This window comes from Macaca nemestrina, chromosome 17 (assembly GCF_043159975.1).
Source record: "Macaca nemestrina isolate mMacNem1 chromosome 17, mMacNem.hap1, whole genome shotgun sequence".
NCBI classification, from domain to species: Eukaryota; Metazoa; Chordata; class Mammalia; order Primates; family Cercopithecidae; genus Macaca; species Macaca nemestrina.
Window position 1 is genome coordinate 5,223,713 of NC_092141.1, and position 18,058 is coordinate 5,241,770.

General features: G+C 55.6%; 2 protein-coding genes across 6 annotated transcripts in view; one reads left to right on the forward strand and one right to left on the reverse strand.

Moving 5' to 3' along the window:
- Positions 1 to 101: 101 nt before the first annotated feature.
- LOC105472490 (inhibitor of CDK, cyclin A1 interacting protein 1) lies at positions 102 to 8,287 on the reverse strand. 5 transcript variants are annotated; one of them, XM_024790103.2, is made up of 7 exons: positions 8,154 to 8,287; positions 4,106 to 4,187; positions 2,119 to 2,232; positions 1,857 to 1,896; positions 1,404 to 1,555; positions 757 to 922; positions 102 to 526 (listed from the first exon to the last, which is right to left on the reverse strand). In XM_024790103.2, exons 2-7 carry the CDS (start codon positions 4,147 to 4,149, stop codon positions 377 to 379), a joined length of 666 nt encoding a protein of 221 aa, XP_024645871.2. In that variant the 5' UTR covers positions 4,150 to 4,187; positions 8,154 to 8,287; the 3' UTR covers positions 102 to 376. The 5 variants fall into 5 exon arrangements, with proteins under 5 accessions (XP_024645871.2, XP_011724071.1, XP_011724091.1 ...); XM_011725769.2 differs by having other exon boundaries at positions 1,404 to 1,600; XM_011725789.3 differs by lacking the exon at positions 8,154 to 8,287 and adding an exon at positions 7,666 to 8,112.
- Positions 8,288 to 8,679: 392 nt separating this feature from the next.
- LOC105472535 (kinesin family member 1C) overlaps positions 8,680 to 18,058 on the forward strand; it is a 28,371-nt gene continuing 18,992 nt past the window's right edge. The window contains exons 1-13 of the mRNA XM_071082209.1: positions 8,680 to 8,814; positions 10,510 to 10,630; positions 10,882 to 11,014; positions 11,435 to 11,511; positions 11,883 to 12,062; positions 12,719 to 12,784; positions 13,124 to 13,302; positions 13,392 to 13,503; positions 14,547 to 14,624; positions 14,764 to 14,829; positions 14,912 to 14,987; positions 15,807 to 15,885; positions 16,096 to 16,241. Of these exons, the coding sequence (XP_070938310.1) occupies positions 10,909 to 11,014; positions 11,435 to 11,511; positions 11,883 to 12,062; positions 12,719 to 12,784; positions 13,124 to 13,302; positions 13,392 to 13,503; positions 14,547 to 14,624; positions 14,764 to 14,829; positions 14,912 to 14,987; positions 15,807 to 15,885; positions 16,096 to 16,241 (1,165 nt within the window). The 5' untranslated portion in view covers positions 8,680 to 8,814; positions 10,510 to 10,630; positions 10,882 to 10,908. The remainder of the gene's footprint in view (positions 8,815 to 10,509; positions 10,631 to 10,881; positions 11,015 to 11,434; positions 11,512 to 11,882; positions 12,063 to 12,718; positions 12,785 to 13,123; positions 13,303 to 13,391; positions 13,504 to 14,546; positions 14,625 to 14,763; positions 14,830 to 14,911; positions 14,988 to 15,806; positions 15,886 to 16,095; positions 16,242 to 18,058) is intronic.

Below are 18,058 nucleotides of genomic sequence, written 5' to 3' on the forward strand. Positions count from 1 at the left end.
GCCCGACTTCATTGTAGCTGAGTCCTCGAGAAAGCGAAAGGAGCCCACCTTCCCCATTGGCCTCTCCATCGCTGCATCCCAAGAAGAAAGACAACTCGGGCTCCGCTTGCTTGCTTTTTAATAACAGAGCAGAGAGAACACAAGGCCAGGGGCGGGGCCTGGAGGAAAACAGGACTTGGGGTGCTCCTGTGAGAGCGGTGGGTTGATTTGGGAGCCCAGGGGGGCTGTTAATGCCTAGTTCAGAGGATGGGAAAGGCAGTTGGAGAGGCTAAGGAAGGGGAAACGCCTTCATGTCAGCAATGGGGGTGACTCTAGTGATGGAACTAGTCTTGGGTTCCTGGGGCACCACCAGTATCTCGGCATCAGTGGTTTCTCTTTACTCTTCAGACGCTGCCAACTGCATCCCCCAGGGATTGTGAAGGGGGTTCCTCCTGGCTGTGACAGTGCTGAAGGAGGCCAGAGAGTGCAGCTGCCTGGAGGCACAAGCCGCCTCCTGACCCAGGGGACTCCAGGGAGACCAAAGCAGCTGTAAAGATGAGAGAAATTGAAAAAGAGAATGGAAAAGTAGGTCTTTTTTTCCAGATTTCCTAGTACCCAAGCTTAGGTACCTCAAAGTCTCTGGCTCTCAGCTACGTTATTTTTGTTCCTCTCAAATCCAGCTCTCCAACCTGGCTCTCAGCTTCTACTGCATCTCCATGCAAGACCAGAAACCCATGTCACTCCCTCTCACTCCACCCAGTTCCACTCCAACAATACCTGGGCCCTGCCAGGAGTGAGAAAACTGTTCTCTTCCTGTGGATAGGTTGCCCTCTCCTCTTCCAGATCAGGGTATTCATTGGTGCTGGGAAATCCACAGCCCTCTTCGCCAAGCACCACTGGCTCAGATGCAGCCCCAGAACTGCCCCACTGGGCCTTCTTCAGTCTGTGGAGACTTTAGGCTGAGGAGAGAAGTACCTGGAGGCCAGGCTTCCTGTCTCCATTCTTCACCTTTCTGTTCTGAAATACTTCCTGCTGGGACTCCAGGGAGTTGTCATTTGACCTCTAACTCTCCACTCCCAATTTTCTGCTACCCTCAGACTGAAGCATATTGTCTAGGAACCCAGAGGCGACCCCAGCCTCCCCATTGTCCTCCAGTTCTATGGTTTGCTTTCCTGTCTTCAGTGATCCAGTTTCTACTCCTTCCAGCTCAAGTGGCTCATCCTCCTTACCGCAATTCCCTCCTCTTTTTCATATTACAGAAATCTGTTTCAATCACACCAAAGCCCACAGCTTCCTCCCAAGCAGTCTCCCCTCAAAGCTCCCCTCAAACCTCCCCTCAAAGCTCTCAACCCCTTCCTTAGCTCAAACTGTTCTGCCCCCAAATCCTGCATGACTGCCAGAACCTAGATGTCTCCCTTCCTTACTCATTGATGATGCTCTGACGCCTTCTTAGGTCCTCCAGGTGGTAAGTGACAGCCCTCACCCGGGCGGGGACACCCCCAAGCCCCTGCTGCTGCATTCTTTCCAAACATGGCCTCCTCTTCTTTCTTCTCCAAAGCATTTCAGGGGGTGGGAGCTGCTCAGGAGGATACAGACCAAGCTGGGAGCAACCAGTGGCTCTCTGTGCCAGAGAATGGGGAAAAAGAGCTAGAAAAAAGAACTGGCTCTCTCAAGGGAGCTTGGATTGAACTAGGTAGGGAGTCCGGGGTCTTAGGAAGACCCCTGTGATATCTCGAAAACATGATGACTGATTCATAGAAAGGAAGTGCACTGGTTGGGGAATACCATAGGGAAGCGGTGATGAGGAGAGCTTGGGACAGGACAGCAGTGGGTGCAATTTTAACAGAGAACTGTTGAAGGCAGAGGGCCTGTCTTACCAGCATGGGTGGAATGTGCTGCTCCTCCAGCCAAGTGAGGCTGTGAAGAACAAAAAGGGGGCTATAAGTGCAGAGAGGACACGTCCATCCATATTGCTTGTTTAATAGTCTCTCCCAACCTCCTTTCTGTCATTAGGAGCTACAATGTCCACCAGCCAGTGGGAAATTAACCCCAGACTAGGGCCTATTGCTATATGGGTTTATGGTAGTTTAATCCAGTTAAGACCACATCCAGCTGGTATCCATTTTCTCCTCTACTCACCTGGGCCTTTGACTGAGGTTCTTCCAGAAGACATCTCCATAACGCTGGGGCATGAGTCTGAGGCTCTGGGAAGGCAACCTTGGTGGTGGAGATCGGCTGACCACCCTGGAACACCTGAGGGGAGGACAAGGTAGGCTCAGGTCTGGCTCTTCCCTTACAGCAATCTACTCACCCGAAGGATTCAAGGGCCATCTTTCCATGGGACTATAAAGCTGCCCAGGTTCCCTCACGCCGTGTCCTCTCTTTTTTTTTTTTTTTTTTTTTTGAGACGGAGTCTCGCTCTGTCACCCAGGCTGGAGTGCAGTGGCGCGATCTCGGCTCACTGCAAGCTCCGCCTCCCGGGTTCACGCCATTCTCCTGCCTCAGCCTCCCGAGTAGCTGGGACTACAGGCGCCCACAACCGCGCCCGGCTAATTTTTTTTTTTTTTTTGTATTTTTAGTAGAGACGGGGTTTCACCGTGGTCTCGATCTCCTGACCTTGTGATCCGCCCGCCTCGGCCTCCCAAAGTGCTGGGATTACAGGCGTGAGCCACTGCGCCCGGCCCCGTGTCCTCTCTTAACCACTTTAGCTGAAGAAGGTGGTAAGGCCTCTGCCTTGAAAGGAAATTGAAGCTGGGTTGAGGGTGGAGATTGGCTGTAGTTTGACCCTCAGATCTCACTGAGTCTAAGCTCTATACCAGGGATATCCAATCTTTTGGCTTCCTGGGCCACATTGGAAGAAGAAAAATTGTCTTGGGCCACACATAAAGTACACGAACACTGGCCGGGCGTGATGGCTCACGCCTGTAATCCCAACACTTTGGGAGGCCAGTGTGAGTGGATCACTTGAGGTCTGAAGTCCGAGATCAGCCTGGCCAACATGTTGAAACCCCGTCTCTACTAAAATTACAAAAAATTAGCCAGGCGTGGTGGCAGGCACCTGTAATCTCAGCTACTTGGGAGGCTGAGGCAGGAGAATCCTGCCAGAGGGTGGAGGTTGCAGTGAGCCAAGATCACGCCATGGTACTCCAGCCTGGGCGACAAGGGAGAAACTCCGTCTCAAAAAAGAAAAAAAGGCCAGGTGCGGTGGCTCACGCCTGTAATCCCAGCACTTTGGGAGGCCGAGGCGGGCGGATCACAAGGTCAGGAGATAGAGACCATGGTGAAACCCCGTCTCTATTAAAAATACAAAAAATTAGCTGGGCACGGTGGCAGGTGCCTGTAGTTCCAGCTACTCAGGAGGCTGAGGCAGGAGAATGGTGGGAACCCGGGAGGCGGAGCTTGCAGTGAGCCAAGATGGCGCCACTGCACTCCAGCCTGGGGGACGGAGCGAGACTCCGTCTCACAAAGAAAAAAAAATTCACAAAAAAATTCATAATTTTATTTATTTATTTATTTGAGATGGCGTTTCGCTTTTGTCGCCCAGGCTGGAGTGCAATAGCACGATCTTGGCTCACGGCAACCTCCGCCTCCCAGGTTCAAGCGATTCTCGTGCCTCAGCCTCCCGAGTAGCTGGGATTACAGGAGAGCACCACCGTGCCTGGCTAATTTTTGTATTTCTAGTAGAGATGGGGTTTTGCCATGTTGGCCAGGCTGGTCTTGAACTCCTGATCTCAGGTGATCCGCCCACCTCGGCCTCCCAAAGTGCTGGGATTACAGGAGTCAGCCACCACACCTGGCCCTGTGTTTTATGTTTTAAATAGTACCCGTCATTAGCTGAAATTTTATTTGTTTACACATTCTAGAATGTGTTCCCCTCTCTAGAATGTAAGCTCTACAAGAGCAGGACCTCTATCCTGCTAATTGCTGAATCCCCAGTGCCTAATACAGTCCCTGGAACACTGTAGTGTTCAAACTATTTGTTGAATAAATTAATGAATCATCAATCCCCTGAGACCAGGCATTGCATTTCCTGTTCTTTATTTCCTAATCCTCTTAGGGAAGGACCCAGGCATGCAATATTCCCTCCATCCCCTCCCCATGCTCCCCACCCAGTGGGAGGACTCACTTGGCAAAGGGGATGAGGTTGCCTCCATCATCCTGCACCTGCATGACTGGACTGGGCTGGGTAGCTAGTTTCCTTTTTGGTGCTGGGAGGATAATGGAAAAGAAGTCATTCATTCCAGCTGGGCATGGTGGCTCACACCTGTAATCCCAGCACTTTGGGAGGCCAAGGCAGGCAGATCATGAGGTCAGGAGTTCGAGACCAGCCCGGCCAATATGGTGAAACTCTATCTCTACTAAAAATACAAAAATTAGTAGGGCGTGGTGGTGTGCGCCTGTAATCCCAGCTACCCACAAGGCTGAGGCAGAAGAATCGCTTGAACCTGGGAGGCGGAGGTTGCAGTGAGCTGAGATCATGCCACTGCACTCTAGCCTGGGGTACAGAGCAAGACTCCATCTCAAAAAAAAAAAAAAGACATTCATTCATATAATGTCTGTAGGGATGAGACCAGTAGCAGATCTAGAGACTGGAAAAAGAACATATGGATGCTGAAAAAAAGAGAGAGCTTAAAAAGTATTTGTAGCGGCTGGGCACGGTGGCTTACGCCTGTAATCCCAGCCCTTTGGGAGGCCAAGGTAGGCGGATCACCTGAGGTCAGGAGTTCGAGACCAGTCTGACCAACATGGAGAAACCCCATCTCTACTAAAAATACAAAATTAGCTGGGCATGGTGGCACATGCCTCTAATCCCAGCTACTCGGGAGGCTGAGGCAGAAGAATCGTTTGAACCAGGGAGTAGGAAGTTGCAGTGAGCTGAAATTGCACCAGTGCACTCCAGTCTGGCAACAGAGAAAGACTCTGTCTCAAAAAAAAAAGAAAAAAGAAAAGAAAAAGGTATTTGTAGTGCTGGACTATTAATTGAACATTAGGTTGAAGACAGCACAGGAAAAGTGGATATGGTAAAAAGATAAAGGAGAAAGCAAATCTTCTGAAGCTAAATGTGCAAAATAAGTCAAATTTACATGGGCCGGGCGCGGTGGCTCACGCCTGTAATCCCAGCACTTTGGGAGGCCGAGGCGGGCGGATCACAAGGTCAGGAGATCGACACCACGGTGAAACCCCGTCTCTACTAAAAATACAAAAAATTAGCCGGGCGCGGTTGTGGGCGTCTGTAGTCCCAGCTACTCGGGAGGCTGAGGCAGGAGAATGGCGTGAACCCGGGAGGCGGAGCTTGCAGTGAGCCGAGATCGCGCCACTGCACTCCAGCCTGGGCAACAGAGCGAGACTCCGTCTCAAAAAAAAAAAAAAAAAAAACCAATTTACAGATGGCAGTTAAGTGACAACTGGCAATATGGAACAATGAAATTGAAAAATAATGACAGTGGAGATTGGATGGGGCGGAGGCATTTGGGGGTAAGAGAAGTGACAGAATTGAGGGTTCTCAATGAATCAACTATGAGTGGTTAGTGAAAGTTAAGTGTGTGAGGCCGGGCGCGGTGGCTCACGCCTGTAATCCCAGCACTTTGGGAGGCCGAGGCGGGTGGATCACGAGGTCAGGAGATCGAGACCATCCTGGCTAACACGGTGAAACCCCATCTCTACTACAAAATACAAAACATTTGCCGGGCGTGGTGGCGGGCGCCTGTAGTCCCAGCTACTCTGGAGGCTGAGGCAGGAGAATGGCGTGAACCCGGGAGGCGGAGCTTGCAGTGAGCCGAGATCGCGCCACTGCACTCCAGAATGGGCGACAGAGCCAGACTCCGTCTCAAAAAAAAAAAAAAAAAAAAAAAGAAAGTTAAGTGTGTGGACTGGGCGCTGTGGCTCACACCTGTAATCCCAGCACTTTGAGGGGCCGGGGCGTGAGAATTGCCTGACCTCAGGAGTTGGAGACCAGCCTGGGCAACACAGAGAGACATCATCTCTATTTAAAAAAAAAAAGTTGGCCGGGTGTGGTGGCTCATGCCTGTAATCCCAGCACTCTGGGAGGCCGAGGCGGGTGGATCACCTGAGGTTGGGAGTTCGAGACCAGTCTGACCAACATGGAGAAACCCTCTCTCTACTAAAAAATACAAAAATTAGCTGGGTGGTGGTGGGTGTCTGTAATTCCAGCTACTCAGGAGGCTGAGGCAGGAGAATCGCTTGAATTGGGGAGGCAGAGGTTGTGGTGAGTAGAGATCATGCCATTACACTCCAGCCTGGGCAACAAGAGTGAAACTCTGTCTCAAAAGTAAATAAATTTTTAGGCCGGACGCGGTGGCTCAAGCCTGTAATCCCAGCACTTTGGGAGGCCGAGACGGGTGGATCACGAGGTCAGGAGATCGAGACCATCCTGGCTAACACGGTGAAACCCCGTCTCTACTAAAAAACACAAAAAACTAGCCGGGCGAGGTGGCGGGCGCCTGTAGTCCCAGCTACTCGGGAGGCTGAGGCAGGAGAATGGCGTGAACCCGGGAGGCGGAGCTTGCAGTGAGCTGAGATCCGGCCACTGCACTCCAGCCCGGGCAGCAGAGACTCCGTCTCAAAAAAAAAAAAAAAAAAAAAGTAAATAAATTTTTAAAAGTTAGGTGTGGACATAATGGTCAACTGGTGACAGGGAAGGAGGGGGCAGTTGGGAATGCCTGTGGATAGGAAGGTAAGCAGGGAGGTCAGTTGCATATAGCTAAAATGAGGGACAGCCAAAGATGACCTGAAGGCCAGTTGGGGTGGGGAGAAAGGGCAGTTAAGGCTGGGGACGGTGGCTCACGCCTGTAATCCCAGCGATTTGGGAGGTGGAAGTGGGTGGATCACTTGAGCCCAGGAGTTTGAGAACAGCCTGGGTAACATGGCAAAACCCCCTCTCTACAAAAATACAAAAAAATTTAGCCCAGTGTGGTGGTGTGCGCTTGTATCTGGGAGGCTGAGGTGGGAGTATCATCTGAGCCCCGGGAGGTCAAGGCTGCTGTGAGGTGAGATCGCACCACTGCACTCCAGCCTGGGCGTCAGAGTGAAACCCTGTCTCTAAGAAGAAGAAGAAAAAACAAAAAAGCCAGGCGCGGTGGCTCAAGACTGTAATCCCAGTACTTTGGGAGGCCAAGGTGGGCGGATCACTTGAGGTCAGGAGTTTGAGACCAGCCTGACCAACACAGTGAAACCCTGTCTCTACTAAAATTATAAAAATTAGCCGGGTGTGGTGGTGTGCACCTGTAATCCCAGCTATTCAGAAGGCTGAGTCAGGATAATTGCTTGAACCCAGGAGGCGGAGGTTGCCATGAGCCGAGGTCGCGCCACTGAACTCCAGCCTGGGCAACAGAGCAAGAATCCGTCTCAAAAAAACAAAACAAAACAAAACAAAAACTAGATAAGTTAGGAGACAGTGCCTGTAGGCTCCTGAAGGACAGAAGCAGCAAGCTAGAACTGTAGGGGTGAACTAGCATTTATGCAAGGGAAGTAGGGATGGGCTGAGAAAGCAGGTGAGGTCAAAGGCAGAGAGAGGTCAAAGGTTGGAGTTGAGCTGAAAGGGCCTAAAGTGGGGTCTAAAGGGGATGTCCTGACTCGGAGGGGGGTCAGCAGAACGCGGGGGGCGGGGGGGTCAGCGGGAGCGGCGGGGCATTCCGGCCTCAGATAAGTGGGGCCCAAGCGGGTGACCTAGATCCAAGGGCAGGATGGAGCTGAAGGAAGCCAGGAAGGATCCTCCACAGTTGACTTCGGGGTAGCCACAGCCCGGGCCTGCAAGGGTGGATGAGGACCCGAGAGTCAGGCTGGGGCTGAGGGGCTGCCTGGAGCCTGGAGCCCCGCTGGAGGGAAGCGCCGGGCCGGAGAGCGCGGCGGGCGCCTGAAAGGGCGACCGGGACCCTCGACAGGTGGACCGGGCGTGGCCGGACCTTCCGGGCAGCCCAGCCTGGGGGCTGCGTCCCCCGAGAGGGGCCCTGGGGTGGTGGGCCCAGGCTGAGCGGCAGGCTGGGGCCTGAGGGGAGCCCCGCGTCTGAGGGGGCAGCTCCGGCCTTAGGCGGCACCCGGGCCTGAAGGGGTTGTTTGGGCCTGAGGCGGCGTCCGGGGCGGCCGAACTTGAGGGCCAGGCGGGGATAGAGCACCCGAGTAGCCGCGCCACGGCCGGCCGCACTTGGCCCCAGCACCTGAAGCAGCTGCGCGGCGAATTCTAGAACTCGGCGGGGCGGGGAGGAGAGAGACGGCGATTCGAGCCGCGGGAGGAGCCGGCGGGCGGTGCTCGCCTGGGGGCGGGGCCTGAGCGGAGCCGCCTTCTGGGCGGGCCTCGGTAGGAGGCTCCGCCCCCTGGACGCGCCTCCAACGGCGGCGACATGAGCTGGGCCGGGGCCTGGGTGCCCCCGCGGGTCAGCCCCCGACGTTTCCCTGCTCCTCAGGCTTCTGCAACCCTCCTGGGTTGCGGCGTCTGCTCGCCCTTCTGCGTCCGCAGCTCGGTCCCCGCGTCCCTGGACGCTGGGCCCCACAGGCCGGGAGCGTTGCCCCTTTAACAAGAGTAGCCCGGGTCGCTCCCGGCTCCTTCCCAGGACGGCGCGCGCCCGCCTCTCCGCGCGCGCCCGCGCGTCCCCCGCCCCTCGCTCCCGCCCCAGCTCGCGCTGCCCGGGCGGGCGCCGGCCGCTGGCGCCGCTACTGCTGCCGCCCCCGGGGCGCGAGTCCGCCGCCCGCCGCCCGGGGACCCGGCGAGGGGCGGGGGCAGCTCCGAACCGGCCCCCGATCCTTCCCGCCGCCGCCTCACGCTTCCCGGAAAGCTTGTCCTTCTCCGCCGAGCCACTCCGGGAGCCCCGCCGAGCCGAGGTGAGGGCTGGGCAAGGGGGAGGGAAGGGACGCCCGCGGAGGAATGTGCCGGGTTGGGGGGCGGGGAGCCGGGGTCCGGCGGCGCGATCTAGGCTCGAGAGCCGGGATCATGTGCTGTTTGTTCCGCGGAGGCGCAGAGAGGTGCCAGGCCCGGGCGGCCGCCGGCTTAGGGCTAGACAGGAGGACCGGTCCGCATGGCCGCCCAGAGAGGCCGGGCGGGGACATGTGTGAGAACTGCCGGGTGGGCAAGGTGCAGGTGGCCCAAGACTCCCTTTCGGGCCGGGCGGCCCCACCCAGCCGCCCAGTATCCTCCTTGTACCCCACGGCTCCTTCACAGCTGCACCGGCTGACCCCTGTCCCTACCTCTGTTCCCTTACCCTGCTGGCCCCCAGCCATGCCACCCCATTCCCTGTCCCATTAGCTGCAGCAACGGCGTCACCATGGCTTGTCCCCACCGGTGTCCTTCCCTCCCCTGGTCAGGGTCTAGGGGGTCAGGGCTGTTCTTCCTGAGCCAGCTTCTGTGATTCCAGCTACTCCCTTCCTGTCCTGGGACAGACCAGCCCCTCACCCTCCCATGCTCTGCCCAGGAAGGCTGGTGAGGGGGACGCCCAGTGTGACAGGAGTTTGGGGCCCACTGGGGTCACAGGAGGGGGCTTAGCATCCCTTATTCCTCTTCGTGGTTCTCCTCCCTGTTGTCCGTGGGCGTGGGCTGCTCAGCCTCTCCTCACAGGGTGTGGGCACCCGATCACCCACATTCCTGGGCTCCAGCCTGGCACCTTCCCCAGGGCAGTGGACGCCATAGCACTAGCCCCAGGCTGGGGCTGGCACTGGCCAGCCGGCTTCCTTTTGCTTTTCTTTCTCCCTTTCAGGGAGGCCCCAGGGACCCTCTACCCTCAAACACAGGTATTTCTGGGCACCCCAAGGGTGGAGCCCCGAGGGTTGGTCTGATGGCTACAGGATGACCCCACCCTCCCCTGCCCATTGTCCTGGATCCTGAGGAGGAAGTGCTGGGGGCTGGGCAAGGGGCTTAAAGCCCACACAGCTGGCCCTGTGGATCCCAGTCCTGGGCCCTATCTACTGTCCTTGGACTTTGCCCATCCGCACTACCGGCCTGGCGTGTGGAGGTTGTGGGCCTTAGGTGGAAACTGGATTCTCCCTTGCCGACCCTGTGGGGAATTTCAGGACAGGTTTTGCATTTGCAGTTTCTTCTGATCTCTCTTCTGGGCTCCCAGTTTGTGCTTTGGCCCCGGAGTTCCTGCCTCTTTAACAGCTTGTGTTTGCTGTGCTGTGTCTCTTTCTCCTTTCCTCTCCCATTCTTTCCTTCATAGCATGACCTCAGGCTTGCCTTTTGTCTTATTTCTCTCATTTTCTTGGTGTCTGTGACTCTCTACCCCTCGTCTCTCTCTTCCCGCCACCCTCACGTCTCTGCCCATGTGCCCCTCTCTGAATTGCCCTCTGTCCAGCCTCTTTCTCTCTCTCTCCTCTATCTGAACGTTCAGTACACTTGCGAGTGATGAGGAATAAAAATATCACCGTCCTTGCCCTTGGATTCACATTGCATTCTGCCACTCCAGAGGGGCAGCTGTCCATAACGTTTTGTACTATTCCCCCCTAACCGTGGCCCTCCAACCTGGGAACCCCAGACAGGTCTCTGGAGCCACAGGTGCCTCCTAACAACTCTTCCCCCACAACCAGGGTGTCTCCCAGAGCCCCAGCTGGTGTGGCCAGGTCCCAGTAGTAGGATGGGGCTCCCCCTACGAGGGCCAGTGGCAGCGAGAACTGATACAGCCCCCCTGGTCTGGAGCCAGGACGCCAGGTAACTCTGGGGGAGACCGCCCAGGTTCCTGCAAGGTGGAATATGGCTGGGGAGAGAGGCAGAAATACCTTTGGGAGTCTCTCAAGACAGTGACATTTGGGAGGAAAGCCAGGGGAATAAGAGCTGGGTCCTTGAGAGGCTGGGTGGCTCTGGGGGAGATGTGAAGAGACTGGTTCTGGGAAGAAGCTGGGAGGCAATGTCTGGGTCCCCCCAGTGGCTCTGACCCCACCACTCCTTTCTCTGTCCTCCAGCTGAGGAGGGCAGGAGTGTCTGAAGCCATGGCTGGTGCCTCGGTGAAAGTAGCAGTGAGGGTTCGGCCCTTTAACGCCCGTGAGACCAGCCAGGATGCCAAGTGTGTGGTCAGCATGCAGGGCAACACCACCTGTGAGTGAGTCCCCGGGGCCTGGCTGGGCACAGACAGGGAGGGCCGGGCCCACCGCACAGGCCAGTCCCGCTGGGCCAAACTAAGAGGAGGTCTGTGCCGGGCACAGAGCAGGTGCTAGTCGTGAGGGCGGGGGCTGGGGCAGGCTGGCCTTTCCCGTGTTCCCAGTCTTCTGGGAGGGGGAATGTTGGCCTGGAGCCCTCCATTGCCCAATCCAGGGAGGCAGCTCAGTGGGGGCGGGTCCTAGGAAGCCAAAATTAGCTTGGGTGGCTGGAGGGGGTGGGGAATATTAAAGGGGAGAGATGAGTCAGGGCCGTGGTGAGGAGTGGGATGCTTGGATTCCAGGGGCTGGTGGGGGTATGGGCAGGGGCTGGGAGTACCTGACCTTGACTTTCCTTCCTTTACCCCCTCCTGCTCCTCAGCCATCATCAATCCTAAACAGAGCAGAGATGCCCCCAAAAGCTTCACCTTTGACTACTCCTACTGGTCACACACTTCGGTGGGTTGTTGGGCTGGGGGAAGAGCAGGGCAGTGAGAGACAGTGGATTTAGGTCCTGGGGAGGGGACATGTTGAGAAATAGGACCCCCAGGGGATTATTCAGGCTGATTGGGAGGATGATCCTGGATGGGGGTGGTAGGACCCTTAGGCTGTGATTGAGGCCATGACAAGAAGGCAGAATCCCTTGGGGTAATTAGGACTAGCAGGGGCTGGATAGGATCCTCGGGGTGATTAGGACAATGATGAGGGTGGGAGGGCACATAGGACCTTTGGAGAATCATCAGTGTTGGAAGCAAGACTCTTGGAACAGACACAAAAGATAAAGACATCCAGGGTTCCTTCTGTTTTTCTCTGCCCCCGCTTTGTCCTAGGCGGAGGACCCCCAGTTTGCATCTCAGCAGCAAGTGTATCGGGACATTGGAGAAGAGATGCTGCTCCACGCCTTTGAAGGCTACAACGTGTGCATCTTTGCCTACGGGCAGACCGGGGCTGGGAAATCCTATACCATGATGGGGCGGCAGGAGCCAGGGCAGCAGGGCATCGTGCCCCAGGTACACCTAGGACCTGGTAGGGCAGCCAGGGCAGGAACATCTTTAGCTGTCCCCTGAGGAAGGAAGGACCGGGGTCTGAGGATTGTGGAACAGAGACCTGGCTCTGAGGCCACCGGTGATGGGAGATAGAGGTTGGCTCAAGCTGGACAACCCTTTGGGGTGGGAGGGTCTTTGTCTCTATTGGAGGCAACGAGCCTCATTGAGAAGAGCAAGGTTTTGGCATCAGTGAGTCTTGGGTTCGAGCGCCAGTGTTACCACTTATTACTGTTTTACTTAGTTTCATAATAATTTATGAGGATGGTTCTCCTGCAGGCTTGTGTACCATCGCAGAGTGTTAACTGTAGAAACGCCAGTTGCGATAACAGAGTTAACCATAATTGTCCCTGGCTGTCCAGCATAGCAACCTGGCACACAGGCTTGGGAGTCAGGACGCCTGGGGTTTGCGCCCTGGCTGGCTGAACGCTAGCCTGTGTTCTTGGGCAAATGGGAACCTCTCTGAGGTTGTTTTCCCATCTGTGAAATGGGAATAACCCCTCCCTCAGGGCTGCGGCAAGGGTTAAATGGGGTCACTTGGGACTGGGCCTGGCCTGTGGCTGGATACTTTAGGTGTGCCCTAAACTAGGAGCTTCTCTGTATTTCCCTGTGTCCCCCTCCAGCTCTGTGAGGACCTCTTCTCTCGCGTTAGTGAGAACCAGAGCGCTCAGCTATCCTACTCTGTGGAGGTAAGCCCGGGTCCTGGTGGCGGGGCTGAGAGCGGTTCAGGCTGCTGAGGGCCATTGCTGAAATCAGACAGCCTGGGATCTAATCCTGGCTCTGCTGGTTACAAACTGTGACTTTGGGGCAGTGATTCTGTCCTTCAGCTTCGTATGTTCATCTGGGAGATGCTAATGATCAGATGCACCTCCTGGCTTGTTGGACAGGTCCCTGAGCTAGCATCTGCAGAATGCTTTGCACTGTGTATTAGCTGCAGTCACCTGGATCATGTCCAGTGGAGTCAGATTAAGTTTCGTTGTCATTGTTGTTGCTAGTTTTGTTACTTCTCATTTGCTTTTCCCACTCAGGTGAGCTATATGGAGATCTACTGTGAGCGGGTACGAGACCTCTTGAACCCCAAGAGTCGGGGTTCTCTGCGGGTCCGGGAGCATCCCATCCTGGGCCCCTACGTGCAGGACCTGTCCAAGTTGGCTGTGACCTCCTATGCAGACATTGCTGACCTCATGGACTGTGGAAATAAAGCACGGTGAGGCAGGCTGATGGAGCAGAGGGCAAGGGGGCCAGGGTTGGGAAGGTGAGAGGCAGGATCCAGTGACTGCTTCCTTTGCCCCCAAGGACTGTGGCTGCCACCAACATGAATGAGACCAGCAGCCGATCCCATGCCGTCTTTACCATCGTCTTCACACAGCGCTGCCATGACCAGCTCACTGGGCTGGACTCGGAGAAGGTGAGACTGCTCCCTGGCCCTGCACTGGACACAACCTCCCCTGGCAACAGGGACAGTGACATGGTAGAAGGTCTTGGGCCCTCCTTGCCCATGCTGGGTTGAGTGCCTCCTCAGGCCTTCCATGACCCTGCCCCACCCCGACCCCGTTTTCCCATCAGATCAATCTGTCCCCCTCTACTGTTTGCTTGTCTTTTTTTTTTTTTGAGACGGAGTCTCGCTCTGTCGCCCAGGCTGGAGTGCAGTGGCGCGATCTCGGCTCACTGCAAGCTCCGCCTCCCGGGTTCACGCCATTCTCCTGCCTCAGCCTCCCGAGTAGCTGGGACTACAGGCGCCTGCCACCTCGCCCGGCTAATTTTTTGTATTTTTTTAGTAGAGACGGGGTTTCACCGTGGTCTCGATCTCCTGACCTTGTGATCCGCCCATCTCGGCCTCCCAAAGTGCTGGGATTACAGGCGTGAGCCACCGCGCCCGGCCTTTTTTTTTTTTTTTAAGGGTCTTGCTCTGTCGCCCAGGTTGGAGTGCAGTGGTGCTGTGGTGCGATCTCAGCTCACTGCACCCTCCACCTCCTGGGTTTAAGCGATTCTCCTGCCTCAGCCTCCCGAGTACCTGGGATTACAGGCATGTGCCACCAGGCCTGGCTAATTTTTTTGTATTTTTAGTAGAGACAAGGTTTCGCCGTGTTGGCCAGGCTAGTCTTGAACTCCTGACCTCAGGTGATCCACCCGCCTCAACCTCCCAAAGTGCTGGGATTACAGATGTGAGCCACCGCACCCAGCTGTTCTTATGAGACCCAGGACAGGGCTTGGATCCCTTGTGTGTCCCTTGTCCATGCCTGCGGTGGGCCTGTAGCTATTTGTAATTGAGTGAGTAACCACCGTCTCACTGTTGTCATGTATTCTGTTTCCCCCGGCCTCCTCCCTCGCCTCCTCCTGGCTCTCTCTAGCCCTTGCCAGCTGCCCACATTCCTGCTGGGTGCTTCCCTGATTTGCCTGCCCCATCCCCCACCCGCACCTTATAATCCTGCCTGTTTCCTCTGACCCCAGGTCAGTAAGATCAGTTTGGTGGACCTTGCTGGGAGTGAGCGAGCCGACTCCTCAGGGGCCCGGGGCATGCGCCTGAAGGTGAGGGGCTTCACAGTGTTGTGGGCCGTATGTGGAGGTCTCCAGTCGGAACATGAGACTCTCACTGGGGAGGTAGGAAGGGGAAATGGATCGGATTGGGAGAGCACACTTATCCCCCACATTCCTTATCCTTTTCCAGGAGGGCGCCAACATTAATAAGTCCCTAACTACTCTAGGGAAGGTGATCTCGGCCCTTGCAGATATGGTGAGACCTGGGTGTTGGAAAGAGAAGGGGCTTGGGAAAGGGGGGTGACCCACCCTAACTCCTTCACCTTTTTATTCCCCAGCAATCAAAGAAGCGGAAGTCGGATTTTATCCCCTACAGGGACTCTGTGCTCACCTGGCTGCTCAAGGAAAATTTGGGTGAGGGCCTCTTCCTCTCTGCCTGCTGACCCTGACATATCCCACAAACTCCTTTGATACGTCTGACAAATCCCCTTGCTATGCCGAGAATCCCAGATCCCATTGTCTCACTTCTCCCCTTGACCCTTCAAAGGAAACATCCTTCGAAGATTTCCTGATGCTGAGAACAAGGCCATACCCTCCGCCAAGCCAAGGGCCTCACTGACCTGGCTACTCATGACCCCTCCCTGATCCCCAATCCCTGATCTCACACCCACTGCTGCACTGCTCACTTCATCCCCCTTCCATGGTTCTGTGACTGTCCTGCAGATGTATCTCCCTGACCTCATTCCCTACCACAACCACATGTCATGGTTAGTTCCACCCCACTAGATTCCCCTACCTCAGACCGTGACCCTATAAGACCCACACCTGGGCAGTGGGCCCCAGCCCCGTGACCCGGTCTGACTTTTCTTTTCTTTTTTTTTTTTTTTTGAGACGGAGTCTCGCTCTGTCACCCAGGCTGGAGTGCAGTGGCCGGATCTCAGCTCACTGCAAGCTCCACCTCCCGGGTTCACGCCATTCTCCTGCCTCAGCCTCCCAAGTAGCTGGGACTACAGGCGCCCGCCACCTCGCCCGGCTAGTTTTTTTGTATTTTTTAGTAGAGACGGGGGTTTCACCGGGTTAGCTAGGATGGTCTCGATCTCCTGACCTCGTGATCTGCCCGTCTCGGCCTCCCAAAGTGCTGGGATTACAGGCTTGAGCCACCGCGCCCGGCCCCGGTCTGACTTTTCTTAGCCCCTGCTTCAGCTAAAGCTTTTCCCTGCACTCCATTCACAGGTGGGAACTCACGCACAGCAATGATTGCAGCCCTGAGCCCTGCTGACATCAATTACGAGGAGACTCTCAGCACCCTCAGGTGCGGCTTCTGGCTCTGGCAGGGATGGGGCAGCATAGGAAAGTGCCAAGCGTTCAGCAAGCTGCTCAGGACCCTGCTCGTGAGACGAGATGGGGGAGATGCCCGAGCCCTGCCACAATATCTTGAGACCTGGGAGAGAGGGAAGGAGAAACAGCAGAGCAAGGGTCCCATGCACCCAGTCCCCACCGACCCTTCTCTTCTCTCACACAGGTACGCTGACCGCACCAAGCAAATCCGCTGCAATGCCGTCATCAACGAGGACCCGAATGCCCGGCTGATCAGAGAGCTGCAGGAGGAAGTAGCCCGGCTGCGGGAACTACTGATGGCTCAGGGACTGTCAGCCTCTGCTCTGGAAGGTCGAGTTTCCAGAGAGGGGCAGCTCAGGGATGCCCCTTGGCCCACCCCATCCCTCCCTTGCCTTTGCCCAGTCCTGGAGCCAGGGAGGGACCACGCACTATGAAACCCTCCATGTCCTCAGTGACGTGGACACAGATGTGGAGAGGGGACGTATGTCTTCAGATGTTACAGGGAGGGACTAATACTCTCGGGGAGAGTCAGGATCCAGAGGGACCTGTCAGGCTCCTGGAACTAATGACCGTTATAGGAAAAAATGGCAATCTGGACTTAGAGGTCAAACGGTACATTGTTGAGAAGAGGCTAGGCTACTGTAACTTTCTTTTTTTTTTTTTTTTTTTTTTTGAGACGGAGTCTTGCTCTGTAGCCCGGGCTGGAGTGCAGTGGCCGGATCTCAGCTCACTGCAAGCTCCACCTCCCGGGTTTACGCCATTCTCCTGCCTCAGCCTCCGGAGTAGCTGGGACTACAGGCGCCCGCCACCTCGCCCGGCTAGTTTTTTGTATTTTTAGTAGAGACGGGGTTTCACGGTGTTAGCCAGGATGGTCTCGATCTCCTGACCTCGTGATCCGCCCGTCTCGGCCTCCCAAAGTGCTGGGATTACAGGCTTGAGCCACCGCGCCCGGCCATACTGTAACTTTCTTGACAGAAGTTCTTGTAAAACGCCAGAGTCCAGGTGGACCATAGCTTAGCAGTTTGCAGTGGACTGCTTTCTGGCATGTCATTCTCAGCCTCGCTGATGGAAACAGTGTCCAAGTCAGAGGATGTGTAATCCGTGTTGACTGGGTCAGGAATGGGCCCTGCATTCAGTCTTGAGATCATCGCATTGAAGATGGTTAGGGTGCTGTGGGCACAGTGCAGAGAATATGAGTGTTCTTGGGAAGAGAAGGAGAAGGTAACTAGGATGTTTGCCTTCCAACATTTGAGGGATTGTCTTGCAGAAGAGAAAGCAGTAAGAACTTTTTATCCCAGAGGTCAGAACTAGAAACACCAGCACACATGACGTGGGGCCAGTTTCAGCTCAACACAGCCAAGAATTTCTTTTTAATTAATTAATTTATTTTTTGAGACGGAGTCTTGCTCTGTCGCCAGGCTGGAGTGCAGTGGCTCGATCTTGGCTCACTTCAACCTCCGCCTCCTGGGTTCAAGTGATTCTCCTGCCTCAGCCTCCTGAATACCTGGGATTACAGGCGCCTGCCACCACACCTGGCTAATTTTTGTGTTTTTAGTAGAGATGGGGGTTTTGGCCTGGCATGGTGGCTCATGCCTGTAATCCCAGCATTTGGGGAGGCCAGATCAGGCAGATCACCTGAGGTCAGGAGTTCGTGACCAGCCTGACCAAATGGTGAAACCCCGTCTGTAATGCAATGGTGTGGTCTCAGCTCACTGCAACCTCCGCTTCCTGGGTTTAAGTGATTCTCCTCCCCCAGCCTCCCAAATAGCTGGAATTACAGGCACCCATCACCACACCAGACTGATTTTTGTATTTTAGTAGAGATGGGGCTTCACCATGTTGGCCAGGCTGGTCTCGAACTCCTGACCTCAGGTGATCCATCCACCTCAGCCTCCCAAAGTGCTAGGATTACAAGTGTGAGCCACCACACCTGGCCCCACCTAAAAATTTTCTGATGGTGCAAGTTATGTAATAGTGGAAAGGACTGGCCGCCTTCTTCAGTAACAAGCTCTCCACCCCTGGAGTTCATGCAGAGGGACTGGGTGCCCGTTTGTCATGGCCGTAGTAGGAGGACTCCCTGCCTGGTAGGAGGCTGACCAGCGGTCTTCTGTAGTCCTTACAGAATGGTCTTCTGTGAAGCTCTTGGT